The sequence below is a fragment of the Calonectris borealis genome, chromosome 33 (assembly GCF_964195595.1).
Source record: "Calonectris borealis chromosome 33, bCalBor7.hap1.2, whole genome shotgun sequence".
NCBI classification, from domain to species: Eukaryota; Metazoa; Chordata; class Aves; order Procellariiformes; family Procellariidae; genus Calonectris; species Calonectris borealis.
Window position 1 is genome coordinate 946,810 of NC_134344.1, and position 14,898 is coordinate 961,707.

Sequence of the window (14,898 nt, forward strand, 5' to 3'; positions counted from 1 at the left end):
GCCTGGACTTCCCGTGGGTGCATGCACACAGACCACGACTGGTATTTATCACACCACCTTTTATTCCTGAAGCTGTTATCGCTACTAGCAGGTCACCAGAAGAGAGGGGAATGCCAGATGGGAGACGAAACAGCCCGTGGGCGCCTTGTATCAAATGTCTTGGTGGGGGGAGAGTTTGGAGCAGCGAGGAAAAACAAAGGTCCTTTTTGTTGTTGTGTTTGGGCGAGGTGGGAACAGGAGATACCCTGTCCTAATTCGGCTGGGGTGTTTTTTCTCTCCTCCAGCGGAGTAAAACGAACCTCGAGTTGGTGTTTTCTGCTGATGATGGCCACGCTTGGTCCCTATCCTTCCCTTCATACCCCCGGATACAAAGATCTTTCTTCCCTCTCCCACATGTGCCAAGATAACCAGAGTCCTGGTTGACTTCCAGTCTCTGGAGAAGACCTCCTGGCTGAGCTGGCATCACTGGGTCTCACCAGCACAGTGTGGGAGCTGGAGCCACTCATGCATGGAGCTGGTGCACCCCGTGGCCGTGGTGGAGCCGCCGGTGCGTGATGACGTTGGAGCTCTGGCTGAAGCTCTTCCCGCACTCGGGGCAGCGGTAGGGCTTCTCCCCGGTGTGCACCCGCCGGTGCTTGGTGAGGGACGAGTTGACGTTGAAGCCCTTCCCGCAATCCCCGCAGACGTAGGGTCGCTCTCCGGTGTGGACCCGCTGGTGGGTGGTGAGATGAGCCCGTTGGCTGTACTGCCGCCCGCACTCCCCGCACCGAAACGGTTTCTCCCCGGTGTGCACGCGCCGGTGCCGCGCCAGGTTGGAGACCACCGCGAAGCTCTTGCCGCACACACCGCAGAGGAAGGGGGTCTCCCCGGTGTGGCTGCGCTGGTGGGTGAGGAGGTAGGAGCTGGTGGTGAAGCCCTTGCCGCACTCGGAGCACTTGTAGCGCTTCTCCCGCCGGCCGGTGCTGCAGTGCCGGACGAGGTGGGGTCGGTCGCCGAAAGCCTTGCCGCAGTCGGTGCAGCTGTAGGGTCGCTCGCCGTTGTGCGTCCGTTGGTGGGTGATGAGCTTGGAGCTGATGGTGAAGCCCTTGCCGCAGTCGGTGCAGGTGTAGGGCCGCTCGCCGCTGTGCAGCCGCTGGTGGGTGATGAGGTTGGAGCTGCCGCTGAAACGCTTCCCGCAGTCGGGACACTCGTAGGGCTTCTCTCCGGTGTGGGTGCGACGATGCTTGATGAGATCGGAGCTGACGTTGAAGCTCTTCCCGCACTCACGGCATGGGTACGGGCGCTCGCCCGTGTGCAACCGGCGGTGGGTCACCAGGTGGGAACGTTGACTGCAACACCGGCCGCAGTCGGGGCACTTGTAGGGCTTCTCCCCGGTGTGGCTGCGGCGGTGGCGCACCAGGTTGGACACCACGTTGAAGCTCTTGCCGCAGTCGGTGCACTGGTAGGGCTTCTCGCCCGTGTGGATGCGACGGTGTGTCACCAGCGCCGAGCTGTGCCCGAAACCCTTCCCGCATTCGGGGCATTTGTAGGGCTTCTCCCCACCGTGGCTCCGCTGGTGACGGAGCAAGTTGGAGAAGACCCCAAAGCTTTTCCCACAGTCAGAGCAGGGGTGCTGGGACCTCTGTTTCTGGAAGGTCTTCTCGCTGGTGGAATGAGGGATGGGTCTATCCCTGGGGCGAAGGCTATGGGGGAACAGCAATTCCCTACACGTCCCTGGAGTTTCCCTCCCAGGACGACCCTGGACCTCCTCTTGGCCTTTCTCTCGGGAGCTCTGGTGGATGTTGGCTGGCTCATGGTGCGGGGAGATGTCCTCCAGGCAGGTCTTGATGTCTGGGTCTGTCGTTGGGGTGCTGTCCCTCGTCCCACTCACCATCCCATCCCCTGCAGAGGAAAGAGAAAGGGATCATGAAGAGTCAGTCCCTGGCTGGGATGGAAAAGGGAACCCACCGAAGAAGCAGGGTGGGGGAAAGCCAAGAATGAAGAAAGCTCGTGTGAGCTCCACCTTCAGCCCAGGCCCAGACACTGACCATTGGCCAGCTGGAGAAGCTTGGGCTGAAGTTCAGCTTCAAACCCCAGCTCTTAAAACCCTCCGTAACCCAAAAGGGGAGCTTCTGCCTTTGCTTCCCATGGGCTGAGAGTTCCCCTCCCATCTGCATCTGCAGGCAACATCTCCCAAGGGACCAGGAGATGTTCTGGGACCCCTCTCCTAGAAGATACCAAGTTCAGGGTGGGTGTCTTAGGGCCTGGGTAGAAGTTCCAGGTGTTTTGCTTTTCTCCCAGATGCTTTCTAGGTTATTTAAGCCAGTTCCTCACTTGTGGAAGAGTTGTTAGAGAAGGGCTTTGCATCTGAGCCCTGGGGAGCTGGGGTCCATGTCTTCTCCTCCGGTTCCAGCCCAGAGGAGATCCTGTCAGGTTGAGAGTCGGCAGAGCTGGTTCCTGAGACAGAGCAGAGGTCTGGGTGCATTTGAGGAGCTACTATGAGAAGATTTGGGGGCTCTGCTGGAGAGAGGACGATGCAAGGGCTGGGCACAGCTGAGAAAGGTCTCTCTCCGTGTCCTCTAACATAGCATCTCCTTCCACCATGGCTGGAGAGAACATGGGGCCAGATGGACCATTGGTCTGATGTGGTAGAGCATGTGCTCTCCTGAAGAAGGTGGGGATGGAGGGTGCTATGGGTCCCCAATCCGTGTCCCAAGGGGGAAGCACAATTGCCAGAAGCAATGGGGAAAGTCTCCTTCACCTCCAAAGTCTAGAGGAGCATCCCCTGTGCCCACCCAACCCCAAGACTTAGCCCAGGAAGGAGTGAAGGTGCGTCCTTACCCAAAGAGGAGTCATTTCCAAGACTCTCCTGCATGGCTTCCCGGTACTGGGCCCGTTGGCTGGGATCGGTGAAGTACCAAGCCACCTCCTTGAAGGTCACTGGATACTGAAACAACAAGGATGTCCCAGCTCAGCGCCTGCCACTGTGGGTCAGCTCGAGGCAGCAGGGAGAGGAACCAAGGCTACGTTCAGCAGAGCTGCAGGAGAGCCAGAAAGGATGCTGGCAAGGACCAGAGGTGTCATTCCCCATGGGGTGTAGTTAAGCTGTGGAGAGCCTTGCTGCAAGACATCACGGATGCTAAAGGGCCACGTGGGTTCAGAAAGCAGCTGGGTAAACTTATGGGGAAGGAAAAAAAGAAACTGGAAAACACTGAGGGTTGTTAAACACCCAGCAACGCCTGATGGGGATGATGGAGCTGAAGGAGCTCAACCAGGCTGGGCTCAACCTCTCCACCCCATCCTCTGGGCCTTTTCCTGTCACTTGGAGACACAAAACCCCATGCCCTACTGTGACTTTCCACCTTCCCTGTGTTTCTGACACAGGGGAGCTCAGAGAAACCCTTACGGCAGCTTTTCTCCAGGCTCAGCCTTGAAGCACGCCCACCACAGGCTCCATCCTCAGCTCCTCACCACCTCACCTGCACCCTGACCATCCACCGCCGGTAATATGGGGACCTCTTGGTCCAAATGGAGTTGCAGGAAGGTGATAACCCACAGCTACGGTCACAGAGCGGTTTGCCCCAGACTGGGCAGAAGATACCTGGCACCGATGTTTCAGGTCAGCTGAAATGCACTTGCCCACCTCGAAGGAGAGACTCTCCCTCACCTGTGCCGGTTCTGCTGTGGCCATGTCCTTCTCCCTCCCTCTCGGCAGCGATGGGGGTGCTCTGCTGGAGCCTATGGAGGGAGAAGGAGGTGCTGAGCTGTTCCCTGGGGGGAAAAGCTGGGAAAAAACCCTGGACAAACCCAAGCAGTGCCCTTTGCATCTGTGCAAGGGAAGACACAGCCTCCTCCGTTCCTCGAGGTTCTTCCCCTCGGGACACAAGAAAAGGCTCAGCCAGCCCTTGCCCAGCAGAGCTTAACCACGTTGGACCTTTTCCACCTTCTTGGGAGCAGATCTACTGCTCGGATCACCAGGGAAGAGCCGGGTCCCGGGAGCAGCTCTGGTCTCCCCATGCCCTCTTGTGGTGCAACCCCATGCACGGGGATGGGGCAAGGGCAGGGACTGGTGCTCCCTGTCTCTGCTCCTTGCACTGGTCCCAGTACAGGGCAGCCCGTGTGGGTCTTTCCCTTGTGCCCATCACCTGGAGTCTCTGGCTCAGGATTTGGTGTGGACAGAGCCCCGGGGGGGGAGGGCTGTTGCGTGCCTTGATGGGCCTGGGGATGAAGGCAGGGCTGCCACAGCCCCTGCTCGGAGCACATCCAGGATCCCTGGAGAGCCTTCTTCTCCCCTCCACCTTCAGGATCCAGCTGATCCAGTCCCTTCCTGCGTCCTGCCATACGCAGCCGAGCTGCAACGTTCCCAGAGCCACCTGGTGTCCCCCCAGCACCAGGGCTTGGTCCCCCAGTCTCCCTTGGGGACATCTGTCCACGGCCACCAGCCAAGGAGTGATGGAGCAGGGAGAGAGGATCAAGGAGGCTGCAGAAATCAGCTCCGCTCCCTCCTTCGGCGGGGAGGCAGGGGTTAAACGCCTGTGCATTAGGGAGGGCAGGATTTAGGGATAATTCCCCATCCTTGCGCTCTTTCCAAAGCAAATTAAAAGAAAATTATTGCTTCCCCTCCCCTCACGGCTTTTCCCAGCCAGGGAGGGATTAAACCACCACCAAAACCCCTGCGCTCACCGTAGGGAAAAGCGTCCGCGTGGTTTCGAATCTCCTGGGCTTTCTCGGAGGCAGAAATCCAGGCTCCTCTCTCATTCCCCTGCTGCATTTCTTTATCTTCTTGTTCGCAGAGTTGTGTTTTCCTTGGCTTTCATGATCTCCTCCTCCAGCAACAAGGAGGGGTGACTTGGTAAGTGGAAATTCCCCTCCTTCCCACCCGCAAGCGCGTGATTCCCGAGCCTGGAGCTTTGGGGGGAAAACAACCTATTTTCACCATCCAGGTGATGAAAACACGGTTTGGGCCACTTTTCCAGGTAGAAAACCTAATTCCTTGCTTGCACAGCTCCTATTCCTGGTGCTGATCGGGCGACGAGCCCGGTGTCCTCCTCTCCCACCCGGGGGATGCCCTATTGCCCCAGAGAGACCCCCATCACCTTCCCAGGCTTCCCCCCGGTTGCAAGGCTCAAATATCCTCGCTGCTGCCGGGATCTCCCCGGCAGAGTTTCTAGCAAGGTTGGGGTTCTCCAAAACCGCTGGGTAAAAGGGAAGAGCGGGGCGGGGGGGCAATGCGGGTGAAGGGGCAGGACCGTAGCGGGGTCCCCATGGGTGCCGGGGAGCCTGCGGAGAGGGTCGGGATGGGGGGGGAGCCGGGGTTGGGTTACCTCTAGAGGGCTCTGGGTAAACGCTGCTGCCGAGGAGCCTGTTCTTGGCGTCTCCTCTCTCCCGGATACCGGCTTGGGCTTCCGGAGCAAAGCCATGCCCGGTGTCGCCTCCATTGTGCCCTGCTGTCGGGAGGCTCGGCGGTCCTTGGGGTACAAGGGGGGGGTCTGTGCATCCCATTCCCTCCTTGCAGCCTCAGCCAGGGAAAGGGGGGACGCTTCTCCCAGGGAAAGCCCCGCGGAGGCAACTCCAGGTTCGACCGACAGCGAGTCCTGAGCTGGGAACTCCAGGTAACGGGGAGAAACCCGGCGCAGGGATGTGCCCCTGCTCCGCAGCGGGTCCTGAGCTGTGTGAGGTTGCAGGATTCGGTCCTTGGGGATGTTCCCAGGAGCAGCGGCTCCTTTGGGGAGAGGAAGAAGGATGGAGAGGGAGCCCCCCAGTCCCTGCATGCATCCAGGGATGGGGCACGGAGCCCAGCTCCAATGCCCCATCACCCTAGAAGGGCTGATTGCCAGTGAGATGAGGACTGGGGGAACTGGGATGCTGGAGGGAGGAGGGCAGAGATTGCTGTGGGATGTGGTGTGCCAGAAAGATGGGGGGAAACAGGGACCTTCCTGCCCCCCATCCCTGCTCCGTGGAGGTTCAGGCTTAGTCCTGGACAGGGGGACTGTCTGTGGGCTGCAACCCGGGGAGAAAAAAACCCCAACGTTTCTCAAGGCACCCCCAGAAAAAGCATCAAAACCCAAGCAAGAAGCACTACGCAGGGGATTTCCTTCATTTTCAAAGGATTTCTCTTCCCCACAGGGGATTTTGAGGAGCCCTGAGGGAGGAACGGAGGGAGAAACCCTCGTTCTCCCGTTCTCCCCACCATGGAGCCGTGGGTGATGCTGGACCCGCGGCAGAAGGCTCTGTACCGGGACGTGATGCAGGAGAGCTACGAAACGCTGATGTCCCTTGGTAAGCAAACACAAAAAAATCCTTCTTGAACATTCCCCCGCCCTGTTTTTTTCCTTGCTTTTTCTTTTTTTTTCCTGTCTCTGGCAGGGAAGCAAAAGGGTTGCGAGCAGGATGGGAAAAGGGGAGGAAGAATCCAGGGGGATCCAGGTTTTGAAGGAGATTTCCCCAAATCCCAGCCCTCTCCTCGAATTTTCTGCAGGAAAATGTTATTGATCTCTCAGCATTTTTTTTTTTTTTTAAATTAGAAATACGGGCAATGGGATGCGCTCAGCATTTCCACATTCCCAGTTCAAACTGGGATCAGGTCTCCCATCGTGTCTCTCTTCCTTCTCTCTGGGAAAGCAGGTTTTTTATGGGAGTCCCATTCCCACTCCGTCGATTTAAATGCCACCCCCTGCTCCGGCCGAGGCCACGCTCTCCCCTTTTTCTCCTTTCCCCATCTCCCCAGCAGCACAGGGGCTGGTGAGTGAAAAAGCAGCGGAGGAAGGAGCGGCGGCGGAGAGCTGCGAGGAGCTCGAAGCGCGCTCATCCCACAGCCCGGAGAGGGAGAAGACCCTCGGCTCAAACAGGCGGAAAACAAAGCGCCCGGATAAAGCCGTGCCGCACGGCGCCGCCAAGATGCCCAAAGTCGCGGCGGTCCCCAAACTGGACCGTGCCAAACCCCTCCGTGGGGCGGCCAGCAAGGGACCGGCACGGGAGCGACCGTTCGGCTGCGCCGATTGCGGCAAGAGCTTCCCGTGGGCTTCGCACTTGGAGCGGCACCGGCGGGTGCACACCGGCGAGCGGCCTTTCGGCTGCCCCGAGTGCGGTGAGACTTACAGCCAGAGCTCCCACCTCCTCCAGCATCGCCGTACCCACGCCAGCGACCGGCCACACAAATGCGGCGACTGCGGCAAGCGCTTCGCCGGCGCCGCCGAGCTGGCGGCCCACGGCCGGGGCCACGCCGCCGAAAAACCCCACAAGTGCGGCGACTGCGGCAAGGGCTTCGTTTGGGCGTCCCACCTCGCCCGGCATCGGCGGGTGCACACCGGCGAGAAGCCCTACCGCTGCGCCGAGTGCGGCGAAGCCTTCAGCCAAGGCTCACACCTCGCCAAGCACCGCCGTAGCCACACCGGCGAGCGGCCCCACCGCTGCCCGGCTTGCGGCAAGACATTCTGCCAGAGCTCCGACCTAGCCCGTCACCGCCGCACCCACCTGGGCAAGAAAGCCCTGCGCTGCGGCGACTGCGGCAAGCTTTTCCGAGCTGGGCCGGCGCTGGCACGGCATCAGCGGTGTCACCGGCGGGAGCGCGCCCACCGTTGCGCCGATTGCGGCAAGGGCTTCGTCTGGGCGTCCCACCTGGAACGGCACCGGCGGGTGCATACGGGCGAACGCCCCTTTCCCTGCGGCAGCTGCGGCGAGCGCTTCGCCCAAAAAGCCCACCTCCTCCAGCACCGCAAAACCCACTCCCCCGACCGACCCTACAAATGCGGTGACTGCGGCAAACGTTTCGGCGAGGCTCCCCCCTTCCTCGCCCATCAGCGGGGCCACGCCGCCCAGAAGAGCTACACCTGCGGCGAGTGCGGCAAGGGCTTCGCTTGGGCGTCCCACCTCGAGCGGCACCGCCGCGTCCACACCGGCGAGAAGCCCTACGAGTGCCCCGAATGCGGTGAAGCCTTCAGCCAGAGCTCCCACCTCACCAAACACCGCCGTAGCCACCTCCCCAAGGCCGCTTTCCCCCTCGCCCCCCAACCGCTGCCCCCCTCCAGGACCAGGCTGGTGGGGGAGAAGCCCCACAGCGCCGTGGGGCTGGTGAAACCACCCGGAGCCTGCAGCGGTGAGGAGCCCTGAAGGACCGAGACCCCCGCATCGGTGCTATGGATGGGGAGGGAGGACCGTCCCCAAGGGAACTCGGCTTGGGGACAAATCGAAGGACACCAAGTGACATTTAAGGGGCGGAGGGTGGCACCGGGGCGGGTGACGGAGCTGCTCCAGCGAGGCATCGGGGTGGGATTTATCCTTCCTGATGTCTCCCAGCAGCGATGGGTGGATGGTGCCTGCACCCTGCCGCGAAGGGGACCACGGAAAGGGACGTCTCGGGGGAGAGGGAGCCTCTTCCCGAGGGAAACATTGCTCTTCTCCAGCGGGAAAGGACGGGGATAACGCGGGGCTGGTTCTTGTGGCAAAATTCCGGCAGGCTGGAGAAGGGGATGCCGCGACGGAGAGGGCGAGACGCCGAGGGCGCAGCGAGCTCGGCGGCGGGAGGTGCCGGCCTGGGGCGAGGAATAAAAAGGGAGCCCCGTGCCCCGCAGCCGCCTGTGTCTGGCTCTCCTTGTGCACCAGCCCCGGGCTCCGTCGCTTTTCCCTGCTCCCGGTGGGAAACACCGCGAGCGTCTTCTCCCTCTCCAAAGACAAAACCACGCTGAGACAGGCAGAGGGGTTTTTCTTTTTTGCCGAACTACCTTCTACTTTATTATCCGCTAACCCAAGCCGGGGAAACCCGGCCTCTCCACCCTCGCCAAATTCCCGGCTTGGCGCATCCCAAACTTGCACAACCCAAGCAGCATTTGGGGGGTCCCAAGCAAGGAAGCAGCTGGTGACTGATGCGGGTCCCCATGTCTCTTTTCCGAGCTGTTTGCCCCCAAAAGCCCCCTGTGGAAGGGGGTTCCCTGCCTGATTTTACCCATGGGTCCCCTTCCATACGCCCAAGCTGTGCCACTCCCCCTTTTTGCCCCCCCCAACAGTGGGGCAGAGGATGAGGAGGGTTATAGGGAGAAGTGTCGTCTCCCCACCACCCTAAATTGTCACCCAGCCCTCCCCAAATCCACCCCCAGCCTCCCTCGTCCCTCCTCTCCCCGTCTCCCCCCAAAGCCCCTACGCTGCTACCCACCGGCACGCGCCGCTCGCCCTCCCCCGTGCCCCCTCCCCACCGCCACTTCATCCCCCCTTCCCCATCCTGACCCCCACCCCAGGGTATCCTGGGCCCCCCCGGCTGCTGCAGCAGCCCTCTCCTACCCTGTGCCGGGGAGGGGGGGACAGGCCGGCCTCCCACCTCGGCCGTGGGGTGTCCCCAAAGGCGGAGGGTGGCTCTGAGCACCCCCCCGGCCCCATCTCAGGAGCTGGGGGGAGGCAGGGAAGCCCAGGGCTCCTGGGGGGCAGAGGCATCGCTTTGCAGGGTGTCCCCCTCCCCAGGCCTCCACGCCATGGCGGGGGGCAGGAGAGCCTTGGCAGCCCAGCCCCTGGGGGCTGCGGGAGAGGAAGAGGAGGAGGAAGGCACGGGGTGCTGCTGGAAAATGGAGCTGGGCTCTTCAGGCCAGAACTCGGAAGGGGTGGGCGTCCCTCCTCGCCTCTCGCCCTCCCACCACGCGGGCGGCAGCAAGGAGAGGGGGCTGCGGCCCCCGGTGCCGGCGGCAGCGGTGTGCAGTCGCTGGTGAGCCGCCAGGGCCGTGCCGAGGCCGAAGGCTTTGCCGCAATCGGGACAGACGTGCCGCTTCTCCGGGCCGCCCTGCGTGTGGGCACGCTGGTGCCGATTGCGGTGGGAGCTGCGGCCGAAGCATTTGCCGCAGTGGGCGCAGGAGAAGGGTTTCTCGCCGGTGTGGGTGAGCCGGTGCCGGTCGTAGTGGGAGCTCCAGGCAAAGCCTTTGCCGCAGATGCCGCACTGGTAGGGTTTCTCGCCCCGGTGAAGCCGCCGGTGCCGCTCCAAGCTGGCCGGCGTGCTAAAACCCTTGCCGCACTCGGGGCAGGCGTGGGGCCGGCCTGGCTGGGCGGCGTGAGTGCGGCGATGAGCCAGCAAGGTGGAGCTGACGGCGAAGCTCTTCCCGCACTCGCCGCAGCGGTAGGGCCGCTCGCCGGTGTGTACCCGGCGGTGCCGTTCCAGGTGGGAGCTGACGGCGAACGCCCGCCCGCACTCTCCGCAGCGGAAGGGCTTCTCCCCGGTGTGGATGCGGCGATGGCGTTCCAGGTGCGAGACCCAGCCGAAACTCTTCCCGCACGCCCCGCATGGATAGGGTTTGCCGCTTCCTCCGGTGCCGGCTTCCTCGGTGGCTGCCGGCACGGTTTTGGCGGCGTCGCCGGCTTGCTGCTGCCGGCTGTGGGTGCGCCGGTGCTTGGCCAGGGCTGAGCCCCAACGGAAGCAGCGTTTGCAATCCGGGCAGGGGTACGGCCGCTCGCCGGTGTGGACACGTTGGTGTTTGAGGAGGTTGGAGCTCTGGCCGAAGCATTTGCCGCACTGCTCGCAGCGGTAGGGCCGCGGGGGGCTGCCAGCGGGTTCGGCACCGGCCGGCAGCGTCTGGGTGCCCTTGTGCTTGAAGCGCTGAGGGTCCGTCTGGTGGTTGAGGCGCTTGCCGCAGTCAGCGCATTTCTGGGGGGGTGGCGGGGGCTCTTCCTCCACCTCCCCGTCCTCCTCATCCTCGGAGGCGGCGGCGGCAGCGTGGGTGCGCATGTGGCGGTCGAGGTGGGAGCTCCAGGCGAAGGCTCGCCCGCATTCGGCGCACTGGAAGGGCTTCTCGCCGGTGTGGATGCGCCGATGCCGCTCGAGGTGGGAGCTCCAGGCGAAGGCTTTGCCGCACACCCCACACTCGTAGGGTTTCCCACCCAGGTGGCTCTTCTGGTGCCGGTCAAGAGCCCCCGGATCGGCGAAGCTGCGGCCGCACTGGGGGCAGCGGTTGGGTTTCTCCCCGCCGGGCGCGTGGGTGCGCTGGTGGGTGAGCAAGGAGGAGCTGACGCTGAAGCGGCGTCCGCAGTCGGGGCAGGCGTAGGGCCGCTCGCCCGTATGGACCCGCTGGTGGATGGTGAGGTCCGAGCGTTGGATGAAGCACTTGCCGCAGTCGGGGCATTCGTGCGGGCGGTCGCCGGTGTGGATCTTCTGGTGCTTCACCAGGGCTGACTTGTGGCTGAAGCTCTTCCCGCACTCGCCGCACGTGTTGCTGGGTTGGCTCTCGCCCGGGCGCGTGGCCGTCTCTCCCGGTCCGCCGCTCCTGCCCGCCTTCGCCCCGGCCTCGGCAGGGCTCGAAGGATGCTCCTCGCCCGCAGGTTTCACCACTTCGGGCTCTTTCTCAGCAGCTTCTTCTCGAGGGGGTTCCTGCTCCGCTCCTGCTCCATCCTCTGTGGGGCACAAAGAGAGACAGACACAAGCCGGGCAGGAAACATCGTCTCTCCCGGGGCTGGGAAGATGGGAAGGTGGTAGGAAAAGGAAAGCAAGGAGGGATTCCTCCTCCTTTTTTATTTCACACGCTCTTCCAGGTAAGCACCTCTAGCAGAGGCACCTCCGATCCCCATCGCTCCTCTCTGCCACCGACATGGACAGGGCACGATCGGAGGCTCACCTGCGGCCGGGGTGTCCCTGGGCACGTGGAGATCCAGGGCTGTAGGTTCATCCCCGTGGTCCAGGCGGGACAGCAGATCGGGCTTGGAAACGGGGAATTCTGTAAAAGAGAGGGGGGATGAGCAACATGGGTCAGGAGGGTCTGTCCTCCCCAGCAGCCCCCCGACCCCAGCACCCCTGGCACGAAGACGTGAGGATCCAGCAAGCCGGATCCTCCGTCCACCCCAAATTTTCTGCTGCAGGAGGGGTAGGCTCCTCACCCAGGGCCATCAGCGTCTCGTAGCTCTCCTGCATCACGTCGCGATACAGTGCTCTCTGTCGCGGATCCAGCAGCACGTACGGCTCCATGGCTGGTGCCACCAGGCCCCCTGAAAGAAGGAGGTAACCCCCCGTAAGCAAAGCCCAGCGTGCAACCCATCGCCAGCCATCATCCTACGGATTTGCAGCCGTCGGTGGGACTCTCATGCAAAACCCTTTGTTTTATTAACCTGTGGATTCTCTAATAAGCTAATAGATTATCATTCTCTAATAAGCTAATAGAAAGGCTAAGCTGAATCACAATACGGGGGTAAGGCGCGGGGACAGGCGGCTAATAAAAACTTCCATCCTTTACCCCACCACGTGTTTTCCCAAATCCTGCAGGAACTTTATACCCTCTGCCTGTATCAAATTTGGCTAAACAATTTTTTTTTTCCCCCCAAAAGTTAACTTTTTTCCCAAAAGTTAAAGGAAGCAGAAGGGGAAAACAGAAACGCAGACATCAGGATTCCTTAAAAAAAATGAAAAAAGAGGTAAAACCCAGCCCATGAAGAACATGTTTCTGTAACCTGCAGACAACACTCTGCTGAGAGATCCTTACCCTGAAATTCATTTTCACCCAGATTTTATCTAACAGCGAATTCCTACTGCACCAAACCCTGCGTGCTCGTCTACAGGATCCTTCACCTTCCCAGAGACTCCTGTCCCAGATTTTCCAACCTCCCCCACAAAAAAACCCCATAGCAATCACTCCTCCTTCTCAAAGAGGATAAGTCACCCAGTTATTTCTCTACGCACATCTCCAGTGCTCAGAGCCTGCGCTCAGGGGAAAACATGAGTTTTCCCAGCTGTAGGAAGAGGGTTTGGTGCTCTCCTTTGCAAAAATCATTTAAAAAGCAAATTACCACCACTCCTCTGACCCTTTCCTCATCCTCCTCTGTGAGCAGCGGGCGTATTAGGATCCCAATGCGTGGGTTGATTTTTTTTTTTTCCCCTAGCAGCAGAGCTGTTACAGCTGTGGAGGACAGAGGAGGTGGGTTGGGAAAAGGTGGATTTGCAGAAGGTTGTCGCCGACTTACTGATGCCAGGAATAAAAGGGCGATTTCAAGCACGGACCGCAGATCCCTCCTGCAATTTTTGCCTTTTTTTTTTTTTTTTTGAAGCCCCCACCAGCATCTCAGCCTGCTTCGTTTATTCCCCGGTAGTTTGCCATCCTGCTAAAAAAATAAAAATAAAGGGGTCAATACCGCACACCCTCGCAGACACCTCCGCTCCCGGCCCCCCATCCAAAAATGAAACCCACCAGCCCGAATGAAGCAAGGGGGGGAAGGACGGACGCCTGCAGAAAGACAACGGGGCTGGGTTTTTGGTGAGGTTTTTTTGTTTTTTTTTTTTTTATTATTCCCCCCCCTCCCCGGGGATGGAGAGCATCCGGGCACTGAGTTTAAGCTGCTGTGTGTGTGGGCACCCTGGGGAGGAGAGCCGGAGGGGACGGGAGGAGAGAGGAGGGGAAGGATGGAGGGGGAAAGAAAAGGGATAAAAAAAAAAGGAGCCATTTTCCGCTCCCTCTCCGCATCCAAAGACCGAACCTCCCCGTTACCTGCAGTCTCCGGCTCGGGAGGTGCTGTCGGCAAAGCCCGGAGATGCCCCCCACCACCACTTTTTCCCCCCAGAAAGCCCCTTTTCCCCCCCAAAAAATGGGGTAGGGGGGCAACGAGGGGCTGTGTCTGTGTGTCCCCCCCCAAGGATGCGAAGGCCACGGGGAACGGGACAGCACAGTGCGGCGGCCGCGGCGTGACCGGGGAAGCCTGGTCCCTCTGATATCCCGAGCAATAAGAGTTAAAAAAAAAAAAAAAAAAAAAGGGGAAGGAAGGAAGGAAGGAATTAAAAAAAAAAAAAAACAGAAGGGAAAAAAAAAAAAGAGAGGGAGAAAAGAGCTCTGCACAATTGCCAGGGCCCTCTGGCGGCAATAGCGACGGTGTCTCTGGGCGGAAATTAAAAAAAAATACACCTTGCAAAGTGAAAAATGCTCACCGGTGTCCTGGTGAGGTGTTTTTTCCTCGGAATGTGGAAAAAAGGATGGTTTTGCCCCTCTGTGGGGATGGGGACATGCCCCCGGGAGACATTTTCCTCACGGAGGGCTGTGGAGGTGGAGCTCCTTGCTGCTGGCCGGAAGCGCAACCCCATAAATTTATTGGCGATAAACCCATTAGAGACCACTTTAGGGCCAAAAATCCTAAATTTGGAGCTGGGGAGGAGTATTGGGGGATGTTTTAGCAAGGCTGGACTGAGGGGACCGGGCTCCCGGGCCGCACAAATCCTCCCATTGCGGCATCAGTCCTGATTCTTCACAGCAGAGAAAGGGTCTGGTTTTGGGGGTAAAAGGGGGTTTTTCTGTCAACAGGGGTGGCTGCCTGCGTGTTGGGGATGTCGACCCAGCAAGGAGCATGGCCCAAACGGGTTTAAGAGCCCCAGGAGGGGTTTGGGGCTCAGAGATGCCTCAAAAATGGCCCCGTCCCTCCCTGGGCCACAGCGGCCCTTTTGGGGGGCTTTGCCCCCTAAGAGGGCCTGTTGCCGTGGCAACGCCGGCTGGCTGCCCTCACCCAAGATGGACCCCATGGCTTCATCCCCCAGGGGCCATCTTAAGCGGGGTCCTCCAGGCAGCACGGGGAAGGCCGCGGCCATCTCGCCCCGCTTGCCCCAACAGCCCCACACTGAGGAGGAGACCGCAGCCATCGTCCTTCTCGCCCTGCCTGAGGGCGAGGCTGCCATTTTAGAAGAGGGCAGTGGCCGCCATTTTGGAAGCTGGCGCGGGCCGCCATTTTGGAAGTGGGCGCCTCCCCTCTGAGGCAATCCCGACCCGCAGGCCCTGAATTAACGGTTTTTCCCCCCAATTGCTGCCCTCCGCAACCCAATAGTAATGTCTCCCGCAAATATTTCCTCCCCAAAGCAAATTTCACCAGAGACAGTTAGGAAAATTTAAAGGAAAACAGAGAAATCGTGGCGTTGTGTCCTCCATCTGCCTCACACTTCTTCTGCAGCAAGAGGGACATCCTGGTGAGGATTGTAAATCTGGGGAA

At 60.5% G+C, this 14,898-nt stretch overlaps 2 protein-coding genes across 2 annotated transcripts in view; one reads left to right on the forward strand and one right to left on the reverse strand.

Moving 5' to 3' along the window:
• The window catches only part of LOC142074149 (uncharacterized), a 158,577-nt gene extending 144,615 nt beyond the window's left edge, over positions 1-13,962 (reverse strand). Inside the window, exons 1-6 of the mRNA XM_075134623.1 lie at positions 13,419-13,962; positions 12,898-13,035; positions 11,821-11,928; positions 11,562-11,660; positions 9,897-11,340; positions 524-1,619 (exon numbers count right to left, since the gene is read on the reverse strand). Of these exons, the coding sequence (XP_074990724.1) occupies positions 524-1,619; positions 9,897-11,340; positions 11,562-11,660; positions 11,821-11,908 (2,727 nt within the window). The 5' untranslated portion in view covers positions 11,909-11,928; positions 12,898-13,035; positions 13,419-13,962. The remainder of the gene's footprint in view (positions 1-523; positions 1,620-9,896; positions 11,341-11,561; positions 11,661-11,820; positions 11,929-12,897; positions 13,036-13,418) is intronic.
• Positions 5,394-8,600, forward strand: LOC142074166 (uncharacterized). The gene is made up of 3 exons (XM_075134656.1): positions 5,394-5,591; positions 6,106-6,258; positions 6,710-8,600. The coding sequence occupies exons 2-3, from the start codon at positions 6,171-6,173 to the stop codon at positions 8,086-8,088; spliced, it is 1,467 nt and encodes a 488-aa protein (XP_074990757.1). The 5' UTR covers positions 5,394-5,591; positions 6,106-6,170; the 3' UTR covers positions 8,089-8,600.
• Positions 13,963-14,898: the final 936 nt, after the last annotated feature.

Excerpts from the sequence above, each read along its gene's own strand:
- LOC142074166 (XM_075134656.1), top strand. The coding sequence starts at position 6,171 with ATGGAGCCGTGGGTGATGCTGGACCCGCGGCAGAAGGCTCTGTACCGG. Across the intron at positions 6,259-6,709 it reads CGAAACGCTGATGTCCCTTG|CACAGGGGCTGGTGAGTGAA; the intron begins GTAAGCAAACAC and ends TCTCCCCAGCAG.